The 19,125-nt window shown below is 36.3% G+C and overlaps 1 protein-coding gene across 1 annotated transcript in view; it reads left to right on the top strand.

Moving 5' to 3' along the window:
- The window catches only part of LOC111503873 (sodium channel protein 60E), a 331,231-nt gene that overhangs the window by 201,875 nt on the left and 110,231 nt on the right, over positions 1 to 19,125 (top strand). Inside the window, exons 2-3 of the mRNA XM_074186486.1 lie at positions 7,416 to 7,624; positions 12,151 to 12,371. Coding sequence (XP_074042587.1) covers positions 7,416 to 7,624; positions 12,151 to 12,371 — 430 coding nt within the window. The remainder of the gene's footprint in view (positions 1 to 7,415; positions 7,625 to 12,150; positions 12,372 to 19,125) is intronic.

The following is a 19,125-nucleotide window of genomic DNA, read 5'->3' as shown; positions in this document are numbered from 1 at the left end:
CACTACTATGTAGTTACAGTTATATCTCCCTTGCTTGTAGGCAATGATTTTGATGGAGTACTCGTTTTGGTCTTCTGCAATTCGTGTTTATTCGAGGACCACCTGCCAAATACCGAGAATCTGAAGCCCGGGTTGAACCGCATCTCGAGACTTTGGAGCCATTTTGATGAGATAGGAAATGTGTCATTCTGAAACAAATTCCAAACATTCGACAAATGCCAAACCGTATATTTTAAATTGATGTATTGAAAAATTTCTTTAAAAATGTTATATTAATATCAAAATCATAAAGAAGAGATTGAAAGTCCTGAAGAAAACAAACATGAATGATATTTTATTATTATGAAGAAAAGAGAAATGAAACTTTCTATGTTTTTTACCACTTTTATTTGTAACTAACGTTACTGCAGTTGCGTCCTATACGGACATTTTCAAATTTCAAACCCCATAAGACCAGTAGTTTCGTATATAAATAGTCCGGTAAGAGAACTAGAAATAGGTACGTCTTAACAAGTTGTTCAAAAATATTACCAATTTCGTCCCACCTCACAGCATTAAGAATTCACTTACTTCAGTAGAAAACATAAGGAACCAAACCACGCCACATAATTCAATTTTAAAACGACCATAACCCCATAAGACCAGTAGTTTCGTATATAAATAGTCCGGTAAGAGAACTAGAAAGGGGTACGTCTTAACAAGTTGTTCAAAAATATTACCAATTTCGTCCCACCTCACAGCATTAAGAATTCACTTACTTCAGTAGAAAACATAAGGAACCAAACCACGCCACATAATTCAATTTTAGTTTCATTCGATGTAAAGAGTATGTTCTCCAACATACCGTACAACGAGTGTAAGCCCCTCATTTTAGACATATTATATTAAGCCAAAGTTGACCATATCACTTCCTTTGAAGTTTCAACAGCTTTCGATGTTTGCCTAAATCAGAGCTACCTACAGTTCAATAACAAATTTTATAAACAGCATTCAGGTTTACCAATAGGCTCACCCCTTAGTCCACTTTTAGCAGACATATTTATGAACAACTTGGAGACCACTATAGTAAATTTGAGTTCCATGTTTTCAAAAAACCTTGCTATACAGACATCACCATCCCAAGCGAGTCATAAATTAGCAGCCTACAATTCAATGTTGCACAGAGCATTGTCACTGCCTTTGTCTGCTGACAATCTAGCTAGGAAAATTGATATAATTACACAGATAGGTCATAATAATGGTTTCAACGCAGATACTATCCAGAAGTTAGTCAGGAAACATAGCCGAAAATTCACTTACAGATTAATCTACCCTCAGGTCAAACAACTAGAAATCAAGAAATGAGTAACGCTAACATATTTTAGAAAAAGAATAGAGATAATTGCGGGTTTTTTGAGGAAAAATAATGTGGAAGTGGCATTCAGACCACATGCCAAGTTATCTCATTTCCTTTTCAATGCCAAAGATAAGGTCGACAAGTTGGAAAAATCTGGAGTTTATAAGCTTGTGTCCGGAGTGTAACAGTGTTTATATGGGACAATTTGGCCGAAATTTCCAAAAACGGTATGCTGAACATGAAAAGTCTTTCAGACTTGGAAACTCACAAGCATAAACATTGCGGGTGCAATCTGTTAAATGATCAAATCGATTTAATTTACTCGTCGGTTTGTGAACTGTAAATTCAGGTACTCAATCAAGTCAAGTACCTCCATTTCTATCAGTACCTACAGGGGTGGTATATAATGGCGAATGTAATGAATCATTGTTAGTTTATTGTATAAGTTTGAAAATGTCCGTATAGGACGAAACTGCAGTAACGTTAGTAACAAATAAAAGTTTCATTTCTCTTTTCTTCATTATGATTTCCTACCACGTAGTAATAGCTACATTCATCAATTTATTTTATTTTCAATCTAATATATGAAAATGGATGTTTGTTGGTTGGTTGGTTGGTTGATTGGTAAGTGATAAACTCCTACATAGCTCAACCGATCGTGACGAAACTTGACACGTATAAGTAATTTTTCATGGAGGAGGTTTTTATTCTATCAATTTTTCTGTAACCCGCCACTAGATGGCGCTGTAGAATTTTTTTTTTTAAATCACTGTTCTACAATGCTGCTCACGCCAAAGTTCGTTGATTCTAATTCTGTCAAAACATTGGAACAGTAGCGTTACAGCAACATAGTACTAGTTATTTATAAAATTTACTCTGTCGTGATTGTGAAAAGTCATATAACTGATAGACTTATCTAATTGATATACAGTATTCCATGCACATCTAACAATTGGTGAGACTTCTCGTAACCTCTCTTCACAAATTACCTTACAAGAAAGTGACTGTAGACTGAGTAGAAGATGTGTGGTTCACATTTTTCATCTGTCACTGTTTTCGTATAAATCAAATTTTCATGCATACTCACGATTGTAAGTATAGCTTGTCAAATGTAGGAAGAGGTTTCTGAATTCGGTTATGGTCCCGCCCACCTGATGTGCGTTCATTAGATGACTATGAGAGCGAGAGAGACAGAGGGATAATTCTCAAACCTCTTCCTATATTTGAAAAGCTGTAGTAGTATTATAGTAACAACGGCAAGGTTATGAAAGTTAGTATCGAATACTTCTTTCACATCGAAACCTAACAGTTTCATGCTCAATTGAGCTTCATCCTGGTGATTTCATTTCATTTCCACAAGGTATCGCTATACCCCATATATGAAATTGAAAAGCATTCCGATTATGAGGTAATTCCTCTTAAATTCAGCTCTAATACAAAATTTATCGATAACCATTACATATACGTTGCAGCATCAATAATTCATAATAGGAAATTTATTACCCTTTCGAATGTTGAGCTACGGCTTTTAAGTAGATGTTTACATATTCCCTGCGAAATTTATTGAAATTTTTATAGCTTGAAAAGACTGATTCATGAAAGCTCCTTGTGTAAAAACTGGCGTAGTATTCAACGAATATGAGTGCTCAATTCAGATATATGAAAGGATATTAGGATATTATATTCCTGGTACAGCTTGGAAAATTTTGTTGTTTTTCTGAATATTGTATGGGCAGTAGATCAGCCGGCGGAGTTGGACGTGAGCTCAATAACATCGAGGAACTCGTGTAGCCAACATATTGTTAGTACAGGAAGCGGAAAAATTATTCTATGTGGTGAACTGTGAGTTATTTCTTGTTTTGGAATAGTAAACATCAAAACAGAAATCTGAGTAGACAAATCAGAGGAATTGTGAACAACGTATTAGGATTCGCGGGAACAACGGCAGATGGAATAAGGATTGCTCTTGCGAAGGTGAGAAGTAACGGTAATAATTAGTAAAATTACAACCAATATTGTATTTCAACTTTGAAGGTTCAAGATAGAGGTTCAATCACAGATGAAAAACAATTAATGAGAAACGACATTTTCAACTCCAATTTAAAAGAGATGTATGGATGATGCTGATTTGGCAGTTTGACGCAGATGCATAATCAGTATCTATATAAAAAGACGAGTTCTTACGCTTAGGAAAATTCATAAAACTGTGATAATAATAATAATGTTCATTCATAGGTTTCCGCGAATCAGTAGTACATTTTCGTCGAGTTCGGGTTGAACCGCGTCCGGAGTTTTGTAGTCAACGTTTGGGCTCCCATTTTGAAGCCATTTTCAAGAATTTGATGTGACCTGACTCCTGGGCCTCAATCTGCCTACTCCCCAGGTTTCGTCATGAGTTCTCTCTAAGTTCTCAATCTGCCTTTCGTAATCCGATTGCGATAGAACATATGTAGGCCAGACCAACAGACGTGTAACAAGTAGAGTATGCGAACATCAACTTGCTGTACGAAAGTTAGACCCATACTCAACCTTGTCCAAACCTCATCAAGAGACAGGACACACCATTGCGAGCACTAAGACCATCGCCACAGCGAAAACACTATGATCTTCAGCAATATTTCCATTTCCCAAATCCGCAACTTCCTCATCATTGAGCTGAGCAAATTTAGAGGGATCTAAAACAAAAAATAAGGTAGCAATCTAATAATCAATTTTCGTGATACAATTTGAAGGACATGAAAATTATTCAAACGATACGTGAACATATGCTACTGCATTTATTTAATTTCGATTAATTACGGAAGGTAGTATTTTCGATATTTTCATGCTGGATTTTCTCATAAGTTCTCATCATTTCTTAGATACTGACGTACTTGCAGATGTTAATATAATTGTTTTGAATGCTTTCAGGCGAATCAGGTACTTTGAACCAGTTAAATGTATACTGTCCATTATCATTGTGAAACGAGCCATGATTTGATAGGTCTAATTGAGATGGATTTTTTTCAAAAAAATTGGTCCACATGTTTGATATATATGCTATTCTTTAAATTTGATGATGTAACTCTCTGGCACATGGTGGTAGATTAGATGCATCAAACGATGTAACTTGTTTCTTGAAAGATTCCATGTCATCTATCACTCCGTAATGTCGTTCAAATTTCCGAACTCTCGCTTCATTCTTGAGACTTTGGATAACTTATTTTTGGTTGTTGCATACATACGGCACACAAATTCTTCAATTATTGGTGCAGTGTCGGCAACCAAAAAAGGATTTTCCAAGTCTGCAAAAGCTTTTTCAAACTTTTCGTTGTCCGTTAAAATCGACAAAGTTTTTTTCTTTTTTTTGTAAAAAGCTGGTGTAAAATAATAGCCGGTTAAGGCATGGAATGCAAAGCCAAGAGACAAGAGCGATTCATGTGGCATTTATGAATTTGCAATTGTTTCCAAAACCAAATTGTGAAGTAACATTAATAATTGTGTCATCACAAATTGTCTACCACTCTCGTCTAAACACGGTCGATTCTTCTGCCAATTGAAAGTTTGTCCACTCAATAATTATATATTGCAAGGAAACAACGGCAGACGATAAACGTTGGTCAAAGTTATTACTTTTTTCTGCAAATTAAGAAGTATTCTTCAGTTGTATCAACACGATCTATTCGTCTGCCGATTGACAATTTGTCTACCTAATAATAATATACATTGCAAGGAAACAATAGCCGACGGTAAAATGTCGGTAAAAGTTATTACTTTTTATATCTTTTAAATATCTTTTATACAGTAAAAAATGGTTCAGGAAACTATGAAAAAATTGTTAAGTAACTAATGCCTATAAATTAGTATTTAATCGGCAGACCGTCTACCTTGTGAAAATTCGTTCATTTCATGCTACTTTTAGTGTACGCTGTGCTTGGCAGACGGTAAAAAATTGATTTCAGGTAACTTTTTTTCGTTAAATAAAAAATTCATGCTTCAACTAGAACACCATGTAATCGTCTGCCAATTATTTTTTTGTGGGTTGTGTAACCTAGCCTTCCAGTTGCATGAATGGCAGACGGTAAAATGTTAGTCAAAGAAGCTTTTTTCTATGCAAACTAAAGTTAATGTTTAAACATATGTAACATGGGAAAAAAATCGTTTAACGCATAATACTGTTGCTTGTGGCTGTAAATGTCTTTTGAAAAAGGTAGACGGTAAAAAATGGGGTCAAAGTTTCTGTCACGGGCTCCCGGTCTATAGTTGTGAGTTGTTTAAATGAAGTTCAGATTACAATCAAAAAAGTAAGCAAATTCAAGGTTATAGACCACTCTCCCTAAGGTAAAGGTAAAACTAAAAGTATTTTGTACTGAGTTGGTGCATTTGGAGTCGTTTAAGAGGTTAAATTAATAGTAAATAGAATCATCTAAAGGAACAATTCGTTCAGGCCAGTCTCAACACCCTACACAGTAGGTGCACTGACGAGTGGCCAAACAGCCCGAAACCGGTCTGCAAGTGTGTTCCGATAATTGAAAATCTATTGCGGCAGTTGTATTGCCAACAGCATATGCAGGAATAACTTCTGTGAAGAATCCTGCACTGACACCTGTCGGATATAATCCAACGCCCTTCGTGGTATTAGCCAGGGGAGTAGTTGTTTTCTGATAGGTGTCAGTCCATTAACCTACTGTGTAGGGTGTTGAGACTGGCCTGAACGAATTGTTCCTTTAGATGATTTGATTTATAGCCAGTCTTCAAGTATGCCCACTGACTATACGTGAAAGATTTTTTTCCTTTTACGAGGAATTGGGCAAATTTGGATATGCAGTTGGTTACCTCGTTCACAGGCAGATGGAGCGACGACAAACCTGTTGTTTGTTGTAGTCTTCAGCTTAGTTCGAGGAATGATACTCTGACGGAATTCGATTTTCAATTATCGGAAATCATCGACTTTATGTTGATGATATACACTACCTTGCACTGACGAGTGGCCAAACAGCCCGAAACCGGTCTGCAAGTGTGTTCCGATAATTGAAAATCTATTGCGGCAGTTGTATTGCCAACAGCATATGCAGGAATAACTTCTGTGAAGAATCCTGCACTGACACCTGTCGGATATAATCCAACGCCCTTCGTGGTATTAGCCAGGGGAGTAGTTGTTTTCTGATAGGTGTCAGTCCATTAACCTACTGTGTAGGGTGTTGAGACTGGCCTGAACGAATTGTTCCTTTAGATGATTTGATTTATAGCCAGTCTTCAAGTATGCCCACTGACTATACGTGAAATAGTAAATAGTAATAGCACAGTCAAATTAGCGGCATTTGCTTTGCTCAATTTTTTTTATTTCTCATATCATCCCCGTAGAGTAAAATTTGAGACTTTTTAATAAATCTATCGAGAGGAGAATAGTGAGTGAAGAATATTTTAACCAAGATTAAAATTCAGTTAGAGCATATTTGGCATCGTTCTGGAACCGTACAATGAGAGAGAAGTATAAATGATCAGTTTTTAAAAAGACCGGCCTTCGTGCAATCGGCACGAACCCTACAACCTTTTTGGAATTGCCTAACATCCAAAATTCGATGTCGAGAAATCCGCATCTGGTGACAGCAGCTGCCAAATTCAATTTGACAAAACAATTACGGCATTAGCAAGGAGGGTCCAAAGGGTGGCAACTAGCTAAATGATATAGACAGTTAAAAGCCAACGTTGTTACAGCGGTGATGATGGCGGGATTGTATGGTATATATCGTAAGTCCAGCATTTGGAAAAAATAACCTAGCTGAAGGCTAGGTTATCGAGAGAACTATTTGTGTTAGATCAATCATAAACTAGAGGTACCAATTCTATCGTCAAACTGAAACTAGTTCGTGATAATAGATAAGTTCATTACAGAACTGTAGGTTTTTCTCAGAAGGCTCTAATATTTATCAAAAAAAATCAGTATTGAAATACTTGACGAGAAAATTAGCAAATTGAAAAAAACCAAGTGACATTCCACGTTCCAGTTTAACAGTAACTCCTTTACTCTGCTAACAACAATTTTGCATGAAGAATCTGAAACATTCACACCCATTGTCAACATATTTTTTTGTTCCAGACGTTCTGCGTGGTGTCGAAGAGATTTCGAAAAAACTACATCCATCGATTCACCGCTACGAATTCATTCTTCTACTTCAGCCCTTTCAACCCATTCAGAAAAGCATGTATATATCTGTGCACCAATCAATACTTCGATTATTTGGTTATGGCCACCATTTTGCTCAACTGCGTCTTCCTCGCCATGGCCGAAACGATTGAAGAAGCCGAGTGAGTATACTTTATTGCTTCATCATCTACTGTAACATAATATTTCAATATTTTTCTGAGCAAAAGAAAGCAAAATAATTCGAAATGAATGTTTGACAAACAAATAATAATATTTATTTGTAGTTCCTTATTAGATATAAATACAATAAACATGTAACCTATAAAAATATAAAAAAACTACAGATGAGGCTAGAAACAACATTTACCGGAAGGGTACTGTTGATTCTAGTTCTAGCCTGGAAAAAAAGATGATAACTAATCTAGAGAAAAAACAAAGAAAAAAGATGAGAAAAAAAAAGAGGAAGGAGAGAGAGGGAAGAGGGAGAGAAAACATGTTGAATGTTATTACTGAAAATTTTTCAGAAATATGAAATCTATGAAATCAATGACTTTCTGATTGAGTAAGTAGCGATGAGATATTTTTGTAACAGTGCTTAAATAAAGAAACTTCACTAACTTTTTATACTTTGATGTGACGATTTTTGTGGGTTCTTATGAATAATTGGCATATTCATTGTTTTACGAAAATACAACATATAAAAATTACACAGTCTTAGAATATCTCAATGTGGACTCTGTTTAACTAGATAACTTTTTTATTCAGTCGCTGCTTACATCTAACAAAAATTAAATCCTTGGTGCATTCAGAATAAATTATATATGTGAATTGAAGGGGTTATATACTTTTTTTTATTTATTTTTTTTTTAGGAGTGAATAATTTTTGGGAAAGAAAATTTTTGGCTTTCTACTATTCCATCTTGATACAAAAAAAGAAGGATGAGGGAGTCTTCCAAAGAAAGGAAGGAAGTAACTCTATACATGGATGTGTAGATCATGCAAAGAAGTAACTTTCAGACACAAACTGAAAAAAAGTCCTCCTGAAACAGCTACTTTCATATAAACATTGAATTATACGGAAGAAAAAATTCTTTCGAAACAAATACTTCCATATGAACACTGAATTATACAGAAGATACTTTTCTCTACTCAGTTTGTATTTCAAACATTCGTTGTGGAATAAAAATCAGATATCATTCACATTCAAGATGGAGTAGTAGAAAGCCAAAAACTTTCTTTTCCAAAACTTATATGCGTACTCAGTGCTCTCACCATTTTTCTAGTACCATCTGCATCCATCTCTTACGTACAATAACTTCTTTTTGTTGATGTTCAATCAACAAACTTACGAGGGTATGGCCAAGTAGTACTAAAAGTTCTATAGTTGTGGAGCTAACATGATTTGAGGCATAAGGAAATTCAAAAAATCATAATAATCTCGCGCTCTTTTCTGGAACAGAACTTTAACATGAACTTCTGAAGTAGTACACTTAGGCACTGACGGCACTGAAAAGATGTCAGGATAAAAACAGCAAAAAGTTGATCACTGTATCACCATAGATAGCAAAACTACGTTCCATATTCGACAAAAACCACGAAATGGCAGAACAATTGCTTCCTTTGAGAATGCAGATATTCTGATTTTTGAAATCCTTGTAGGGATAACACTAATATCCTGATATAAAAATCTTGCATCCAGAAAACTAATCATCTTCGACAGAACTCCCAACATTTCGGATGATGAAAATAGTGAGAACAACAGTGCGCCCATGAACTTTTGAGTTTGAAGGGTTAACATGACAGTATGGTCTGGATGAAGCCTTCGAAGTCATCAGTAATTCGGATCCCCTTCTCTGCATGGTCTCTGTATGACAGCTGCCCAAGAGCTAACATGAAAGCTGCAGATATCACTTCATTCCTGCGGCTACACAAAGATAAGCCAATACATGTGGTCTTCTTCAACAACATTGAAGACCTTAGCTTAACAAAGCGCCTGAATTTCGTTTTCCTCAGGTCTAGCGGGCTGAAGTCGGAATCTGAGGAGTTCTTCATGGTCTGCCAGGATGGTGTCTTCAACACCTTAGTCAACCGTAGTCGCGTGATGAGTATAGATGTTCCAGATACAAGGTGCAGGGACTGCGACAAGGCGCCTGAGACGCTAATGAATTTGCTGTCAGCATTTGCAGCACATGAGGTTTCATGTATTCATTGACATTACGCGGCCCTAAGAGAGCTTCAATACCACCTACGGCACATTTGCGATATTGACGATACACCGGTGTTGCCCTACGCTCCGGGGGATATTGAATCCGTTATAGGGAAGTTCCACATTTTTTGAAGCTATTCGTTTCCCACCCTCAGGCTCATACAAGCTAATCAGCTTGATGTAGTTCCTGTCGACTATCAGAGCAAGACAATATTTGCCAGGAGTTTTCAACTCTTGGCGAAACGAATATCGTCAGAAAAGAAGAGGAAAAACGAATAATGTATCGAGAATTTGTCTTCGTACTCCACAGATTCTATCCAGAACACTTCGTCAGAATGGTTGTTTTGATTTTTAGGGTACCTAGTTGGTGAAATGATGCCCTCTCTGCTCTCAAAACTAAAGATCATGCCGGCTAGTTGCACTGAGGCAGCCGGAAAAATGCAGAAGGCTGTCATTCTCACTGCGTCTGTTTAGGGACTCGAAACCAATGATCAGTCACCCCACGGTGTGTGGAGTGGTCATTGGTTGATAATGAACGCGTGCCCTCCCAAATGTATCGGGGCTTCAGGAGATAGGACTCGGACAGCGCAACCTAAGGAAAAAAATAGTAATAACTTTGCAGACTCTATCCAGACCATTCGGTTAAGATGGTCGTTCTGATTATTGGTATTCTTGGTGGAACGATGCTCTCTCTATTACCTCTCTTGCCGCATTAAGGTGGAAATTTTGGTCAGACAAATATGTCGGAGCTTCTGGGACACAACCCAGTCAGCTTTACCTTCGAGAAAAAAATAAAAATAAGATGATAATTCATCAACCACTGTTGGTACATCAAGTACATATGGTAAATCATGAGTACATCATAACTAAACATATGAATATGAATAAATATAATGAATGGATAGATACAAATTCATGGATCATCAGACATGTAATAAATTTACCAATAATAAGTGTATTCATATACTTATACATTCATAAGACATTATGTCAAACGGAAACAATTCAGCAACAGATAAAAGCACCTGCAAAAATTAAAAATGAAATGCAAATTGGTCGGAGAATGAAACGTTGAAAATCAAACATATAATACATACCGCTTTTTGGATTTTGGTTGGGTCAAAGTGGGTTTCTTCTTCATCCAGCTGTTGTCACCTAACAACAGACAACCCTAACAAAATAAATCAGCATTTTATACAAGCATCATCGAATAAGTCTGAACCTGAACAACATTTACTCAATAAGTATATTCAAAGCAAAAAATCTATTTTTGGAGAACTCTCTCATTTTTCAACAGTTACTGTCGAAGAAATTCATAAATGCTTGCTAGAGGTGAAATCACTAGCTACTGATCCTGACTTAATTAACTTAGAAATGATATTACTTTGCTGCCCAACAATTCTACCAGTATTAACTAATATTGTCAATTCTTGTTTACTGAAAAGTGTTTTTCCTGATATCTGGAAAATATCACGGATAATTGCATTGCCTAAGGAAAGTTATGTAATGAGTTACAATGACCTCCGCCCGGTTAGTATACCATGTCTGTCGAAGGTAATTGAAAAAAATCATGAACTTTCAAAATGAGACATCATCTTCAAAAATTTACTATGTTGCCTTCTGAACAATCAGGATTCAGACCGGTACACAGTTGTGCTACAACCTTACTCAACATTGTTCACGATATTATTAGAGAGACAGATGGAGGAAAAACAACTGTTCTTATTCTCTCAGATTATTCGAAAGCATTTGATACGATAAACCACGAAATTTTACTCTCTATTTTACACTTTATAGGTGTTTCGGACAGTGCTATTAGCATTATGTGTAATTATCTACAGGACAGGAGTCAATACGTGGAGACAGCTGTGGGTCAGTCAGCAAGAGAAAAGGAGTGTGGAGTTCCACAAGGGTCTATACTTGGCCCCATACTATTTAGTATACACACAAGTAATTTCATTTCGAGCATTACAACTTGTAAAGTCCACTTTTATGGTGATGATACACAACTGTATTACTCATTTGCTCCAGAAGATTGATTCAAGGCTCAAAAAGTTATATCTGAAGATATAAACCAATTAGTAGAGGCATCACATGCGCATAAGTTGAAAATCAACGCACTCAAGTATAAAGTAATGATATTTGGAAAAAACAAACATCACATTGAAACCATTATGAGAATTAAAATTCAAAATGAAGAGAGGTTTACAGATACAGAACACTCAGATACAGCACCCAATATAAAATGATAATATATCGGATATGAATCTTAAATAGTTTATTTGAACAAAGGGACCAGTTCTAGTCACTGGTCCCTTCACGTGGTTGCATGGAAGAGCGCTATTCTATCGTTCTTATAAAGTAGAAGAGCGAACGATGCCATTTGCTACTCACTATTAATCAACCTTGTTCTCTGTAACTGCTGTTTGTGTAGCAATAAAAACATTTATTATTATTATTATTACATTCTCTTTGTTTCAGGTATATTTTTTTAGCCATTTATACCCTCGAGATGATAATAAAAACGATCGCGAAAGGTTTTATATTGAACAAATACACATATCTGCGAAATCCATGGAACTGGCTGGATTTCGTCGTCATCACCAGCGGGTATGCCACCATCGGGATGGAAGTGGGAAATCTGGCTGGACTGAGGACGTTCAGGGTGCTCAGGGCGTTGAAGACAATCTCTATTTTACCAGGTGAGTCCTCATCTATTTCATAGATTTTGATCAAAAGTATGAACAAAGCTCTACATTCAATACTAATAATAATAAAAATAATGATAATAATGAGCGTAATAATAAGCGCAGGCCTCTCTATGGCCTGAATCAACTACCGTAAGGCATTTGATACAATATCGCATGAGCTCATCTTGCATCTCTGGTAAACTCGCTTCACCATAACATCTTGTCAAGCTAGAGTCCAAACAGGGTGGGTCACTTTCAGAAGGGGTATATTTCAGGCCGACTTCCTCAGTCCTCTTCTATTCTGCATCTCACTACTGTCATTATTCGTTGGGCTCAGAAATACACGAGGGTATAACTGTGATCTTCCATTTGTTTCATATGGATGACCATAAACGTTATGCCTCTGGAGAGAAGGATCTCCATCAGGGTGATGGAAGAGTACACGCATGCTATCGGTATGAAATTCGGGATAGACAAATGTGCAATGGTAGATCTTAAAAGAGGACGATGCGGGGACTACGGAGAGGATGTGCAGCTCGTAGATGGAAGCATCTTACACCATCTGAATGCCGAAGAAACGTATACAGTCAAAAGTAAAATTATACAGATCGAAATATCAATAATAATAATATTTATAACTTTGGGTATAAAAATATTCCGAACAAAATTGTACAATTACATACAACTGATTTTCAGATTTTATAGCTGTCATGGATTTTTCAATTTCTCTGGAAATATTGTCCAAATTCTCTCGCATCAATATATAAAAAGTAAGAAACTCTGAAGGAAAGGAAGAAAGTAATCGAACAAGTTAATAAAAACCCAAGGTGCACAGAAGTTCCTTTCAGATGAAAACTGAAAGAAAAAATTAATAATGAGAAATCGATTTCTGTCCTAAATTGGATTTCAAATTACCAGCAAATGGACCACAAATGAACCAATTTGTTGTATTACTGAATGTAGAGTTGCGCTGTGAATCGTAAAGACAGACCGTGAATTGTTTTTAAAATATGGAGCTTTTAGGGGAGTTCATACACCGATGGTGCACGGGACGCAATTGTAGTATAATTAATCTAAATTGCTCGAAAATCTGGAGGTGTCAAACAATTTCTTTCTTGAAATTTCGTGAATTTATCGGTATTTTAACAAAATAGAATCCGGCGTTTGCTATTTGTCATACTTCTCTGGTGAGTATTTAGGCTGATTTGTTTCTTAAATGATTTTTTTTTATGATCTTGTACGAAATTCACCACACCATACCATTTCGATGGTCCAAAATTACCGTCATACCTCCCTCTCAAACATGTCATTTTTCAAAATTCGAAAAACTTTCTTTCAGTGTGGCAGTTAAATCGGAAAGTTGATTTTCAGCGACGTATTTCAGCTCCAACTTGTACGAGAGGTACAAGTACTCATAACAGTACTTCCAAGTTATATTTATATTTTTTCATTGTCACGCTTTTTCAGTAATTATCACACACTGTGACATCGCCATCCCATGCACCGTTTATGCGTGGGATGGCGATAGAACTGATTCTATATTCAGTGAATTGTTCTTGATTTTTTTTCTTTGTAATTTTCCATCCGGTCTATTGAAGTAGGAATATCCTCCATTGAATTTGACTAGTATTTCAAATACAGAACTCAACTACGTAGAATATCAAAGGAAGGTTTTGAATATTTCTCAGTCTTCTATTCATTGGTACAGAAGAAACAACACCATTTTCGCATAATGAAACCTTCCATAATTAATTCCCAACTTTGTTAATTAAATGAAGCGGGATACAGTCGTATCAGGAACATTTTGAATAAACTTCTTGCCTGCAGAAGAAAGTTATGTACGAAACCGTTAAAAACAGAATTATGCATTCATGCAAGATGTTTCGTTATTCCGTTTTTGTACAAGGTATTCAGTAATTACCTATGTCGTACATTCCGCAACATTGTATTTTTTCTCTCCGAGAGTAAAATCGAAACGATAGATTTTTTTATGAAATACACCTCCTAGGCACCACAAAATTCATTTTAATGACGTGAAACTCTGAATAGAGAACAGTTTCCGTCATAATAATTGAATATTGTGTTTTTTACTGCTCATTCACCAACTGAGGCATTTGTCCGCGCAGACAAATGGTCCATGTCGTTATAAAGACAAAAAGCTTTTTCTAATGCACTCAATATCAAAGTATCTATTGAAAACGGATATTCGGTTATTCACTTTAACTATCACAAGTTTCCGTAATTTCCTGAGTAATTAAAAATATATTGTCTCCAACCCTCTTTTCATCGTATATCAACGACTTATTAAAAAAAACAATAATCCAATGTATTGCTTTGTTGACGACAGCACACTGTCTCAACATTCCATTTGGATTCCAGGACATCGGCTGTGGATGCACATCTTCACCGGCAGTAGGAGGTTAGAAGTGATTTCGAATTGGGGTAAAAGTAACCCGGTTCACTCCAATGCTGCAAAAACCCATGCATCAATTTTCTCCATAAACATAAATATTTCTGAATCGGCCATAATAATGTCCGTTTTCTGCTTCGGTATGTTTGTTGAAGGGGTAAAATGGACACCATTTGGCACAACCATGTCGCTGGAATTGCAAAAGTTGCAAAAGATTGAAACACTGTTTCAAACCAGAAAACTGTACACACCTCAGCAACTTTTGATGCTGTATAAAGCTCAGATTAGACCTCCTTTGGAGTACTGTTCTCATGTATGGAGCTTATCCTGAACCTTCTGGATTCCATCTAGAAAAGAGCCATCTATCTAATTGGAGACGTGAACATCACTCGCAACCTTGATAGTCTAAAACAGGGGTCTCCAAACTACGGCCCGCAGGCCAATTCCGGCCCGCCAGTGTCATCAATTCGGCCCGCGACAGCCAATAATTACCTAATTGTTGTTACTATTGCGGTGATAAGTTGAAGAAGAAAACAGAATGATAATTACTCGGTTTTATTTACTTGCAAGGTAAAACTTAACGACAGAAATGATGACAAATAAAACTTAACTCAAGTATCTAAGTTTAAGCATATTAAAAACTAACAAATAATTGAAATGAATCACAGTAAAACGAAAAAACTAATGAGATTCATGTAATTGTGATTTTCTACCGACAATACTTTGTAGTTGTGGATCAGTTTTACTTGTACCAATTATCAAAAGAGATTTAAGATGCTCATCGGTTAATTGAGATCTGTAAACATTCTTTGTGTACTTCATCTTGGAAAACATTTTGTCATACAAGTAAGTACTACCAAAAACAGAAAACAACTCACGAGCAAATTTATGCAAATTATCAAATTGTTCCATTTTGATATTTGTTCTTAAGCATATCACTGCACCGTAAATCAATAATTTCCATTTGGACTTTCGGAGCCAGGGTTTCAATGTCAGAATCAAAAGGATTTTGAAAAAGCTCAATTTCATTCGCAGTGACATCAAAATCTGAAAAACGAATATAAAAATTTATCTTCAAAGCACTCAAAGTTTCGATTGCAAAATTGACGGGAAATTCAGTCTTTGTAGTGTGGCTGAATATTTCACATGTTTCAAAATGTGTGAAACATTTTTTAGGTAATTGCGATTGAAATAGTATTATTTTCTGCCTGAAGGATTGGTGTATAAATCAGGGAGAAGCTGATTTTCTCCTTGCAATCTCAAATTCAGTTCGTTCATATGATTTGTCAAATCGACATAGAAAGCTAACTTCCACATCCATTCACTATTTTCTAAATCGGCAAAAGGGCGCTGCTTCTTATTTAAAAAAATTTCGATATCTGCTCGAATTTCAAAAAAGCGCTTAAAGACTTTTCCGCAACTAAGCCAGCATATGGCAGTATGATATGGTAAATCATTTTCTCCAATCTGTTGAATAAACTCGCGGAATTGTCGGTGATTCAGCCCAGTGGATCTGATGAAGTTAACAACTGATATGACTGGTTTTAGAACTTCAGACATATCCAAACATTTTCCGCACAAGGACTGTTGATGAATGATACAATGTAAGACTCATGGTTTTGAACCACCATCATTTTCTACAGCCTTCGACACAAGTGCAACCACTCCTTTATTTTTACCATACATATTTTTGCCTGCATCAGTTGTTATAGATTTCAAATTTCTCCATCGAAGGTTCTTTTTATTAATGGCATTTTCTACTCCCTTAAAAATATCTGCCCCAGTTGTCGTGCCGTGAATACTATCAATATCAAGAAGTTCTTCATACACTTCATAGTGTATGTAGTGTATCTACTCCGCGAATAAAAATCCACACCTCAGCAGTATCTGTCACATCCGTTGACTCATCCAATGCTAGAGAAAACCACTCATGATGTCCATTTTTGTCAGACAGTTGAGATGATATATTTTCTACGATGTCTTGCACCCTCCGAGCCACGGTGTTTGCTGATAAACTGACACTTTTAAATAAATTTACCTTTTCGGGGCATATTTCTTCGGCTACTGCAATCAAGCATTCTTTTATCTTTTCTCCATCGGTGAATGGTTTGTCACGTTTTCCGATTTCAAGAGCCACACGAAAGCTGGCGCGAGTTGCAGACTCATCTTCAGTATTCGCTTTGGTAAACAAAGATTGCTGCGATTTGAGTCCGCGTTTCAAAGCTTCAGATTTTTCCTTCCGCAAACTTCCTGTATACTTGGAGTCACTTTGAAGATGTTGCGATTCATAGTGTCGTTTAATGTTATAGTCTTTAAGAACAGCTATGGTTTCATTACAAATTAAACATAGAGCCTTATTACTGGACTCAATCACAAAATACTGAAAGTTCCATTTTTCTTGGAATGTTCTGCATTCACTGTCGATTTTCGCTTCTTTTCCATACTAACAAATCACACATAAAAACAATAAGTCAAATCAAAATACTTTTATTGACAGGTGTTATTTTATTTCACAACAGACAGTTTCGCTTCCTTCTCCTTCCTGCGCCGCTAGCCTTTTTATATGCAATTATTACTGCCATCTCGAGGTGATCGGAATACACTAGCTAGAACCAGAACTTTCTCGAACCAACGCGGTAATTCCGAATATTTAATTACGCCTAATGCTACCTAGCGGGTAGCTGGAAAAGATAGTACATAGTACCACTACTCGCCACTAGATGTCGTTAAGTGTCACAATACACAATAATAATTGAAATGCAAAAAAAGCGTAAGGTTGCTTAGGTCACGCACTTTGCGACTAACCTAGTCTAGAAATATAGTTAAGGGCAGAAATTGGCCCTTGGAACAAACTGAAAAAATCATTATGGCCCGAAGGCTTCAAAGTTTGGAGACCCCTGGTCTAAAACATCGAAGAAAAGTTGGAAATGTGTCCCTCTTCTGTAGATACTTTCACGGGAAGTGTTCAAATGACTTGGCACATTTGATTCCACCAAGAGCGGTACATATCAGAAATACGCGACGTACTGTGGCTGCTCATCATTATGAGGTTCAACTCAGTACACCTTGAACTTCACTGTTTAAAAACTCTTATATTTGGAGAACTGTATTTATGTGGAATTGAATTATTGAGAACTTTTTTTCAAATTAAAAACTCCAGCGATGCAAATCTAATGCGAATCGCTACTTTTGCACAGGCACCGTTCTCAGAGCGCCTTAAGGATTTTCCTGTAGTGCTTGTGTTTTATTTTTTCAAACAGGCACCTGAATAACAAATTTCTATAAAAACTCGATGGAATTTCTTTATATACAGTAATTTGTCCTACTCACTCTTATACCTCTGAATGCGTCATTAGTGTATGTCTTTAAGAACTTTCAAATCAAAAGAGTAAATGGTAACTCGCTTACTTTCTTCTCTCACTCTATCCCTATTCTAGTAATTCTCAGCTCGTCACGGCGTGATTTAATAAAAAGTTTTCCTTATTGATCCAAACAGTCAGCAAGGCAAACATCCTTCTGACTTCTCGCCAACGAGATAAGCAACGGCTTTGAATTCACACCAGAGGAATCAATGGCGTACTGAGAACAATCCGTTGTTAACGGGAAAACTTTGTTACAGTCTCCTCGATGCTTTTATCAACTCATAATATCGTGCATTACATAGTACCTCAACAGCATAGCTTCATCAGCCTAAGATCAATTACCACAAATTCATTACTATTCAGTAATGAATCTTTCAGCACTATAGAAAATAAATCACAATTGGACACTGTGTTCACAGATTTCCATAAAGCATTTGGTCAGGTTAATCATGGAGTACTCTTGAAAAAGATAAGCAGAAATGGATTGTCAAGCAATTTTTTAGAATTGATAAAAATTATCTACAAGAAGGACAATTCATTGTCAGATTCGATAGAAATACATCTGGTAAATTTTGAGCAAATTCGCGTGTTCCTCAAGGGGCGAATTTAGGACCACTTCTATTCATACTCTTCATAAACGATTTACCCTCTCATGGTCAATTTTCAGATTGCTTGCTTTTTGATGACAACTTGAAGTTATTCAGACAAGTAAAAACAGTTCGGAATTGTATAGGACTCCAGAAGGATTCTATTATGGAATGGAGTCAAAAGAATAAATCATAATTCAATTTGAAAAAATGTTCGGTGCTCTCAATAACTCGTCTGAAAGAACCAATTAGTTTTGCGTATCAAATGAATGGGGAGATCCTAGAAAGAAAAACAGAAGTAAAATATCTTGAAGTAAGTTGTAATTCGGAATTCTCTTTTTCTAGTCATATCAATCAGACGGGTATCGTGCTTATCGAGTAAACATACGATTAAGCTACTTTATTAT

Source organism: Leptinotarsa decemlineata, unplaced genomic scaffold (assembly GCF_025532065.1).
Source record: "Leptinotarsa decemlineata unplaced genomic scaffold, Ldec_3_MD MMD2_tig00078422_RagTag_RagTag, whole genome shotgun sequence".
Lineage (NCBI taxonomy): Eukaryota > Metazoa > Arthropoda > Insecta > Coleoptera > Chrysomelidae > Leptinotarsa > Leptinotarsa decemlineata.
Note: the sequence above shows the minus strand (reverse complement) of the source record. Positions and strands in the feature narration are given on the sequence as shown.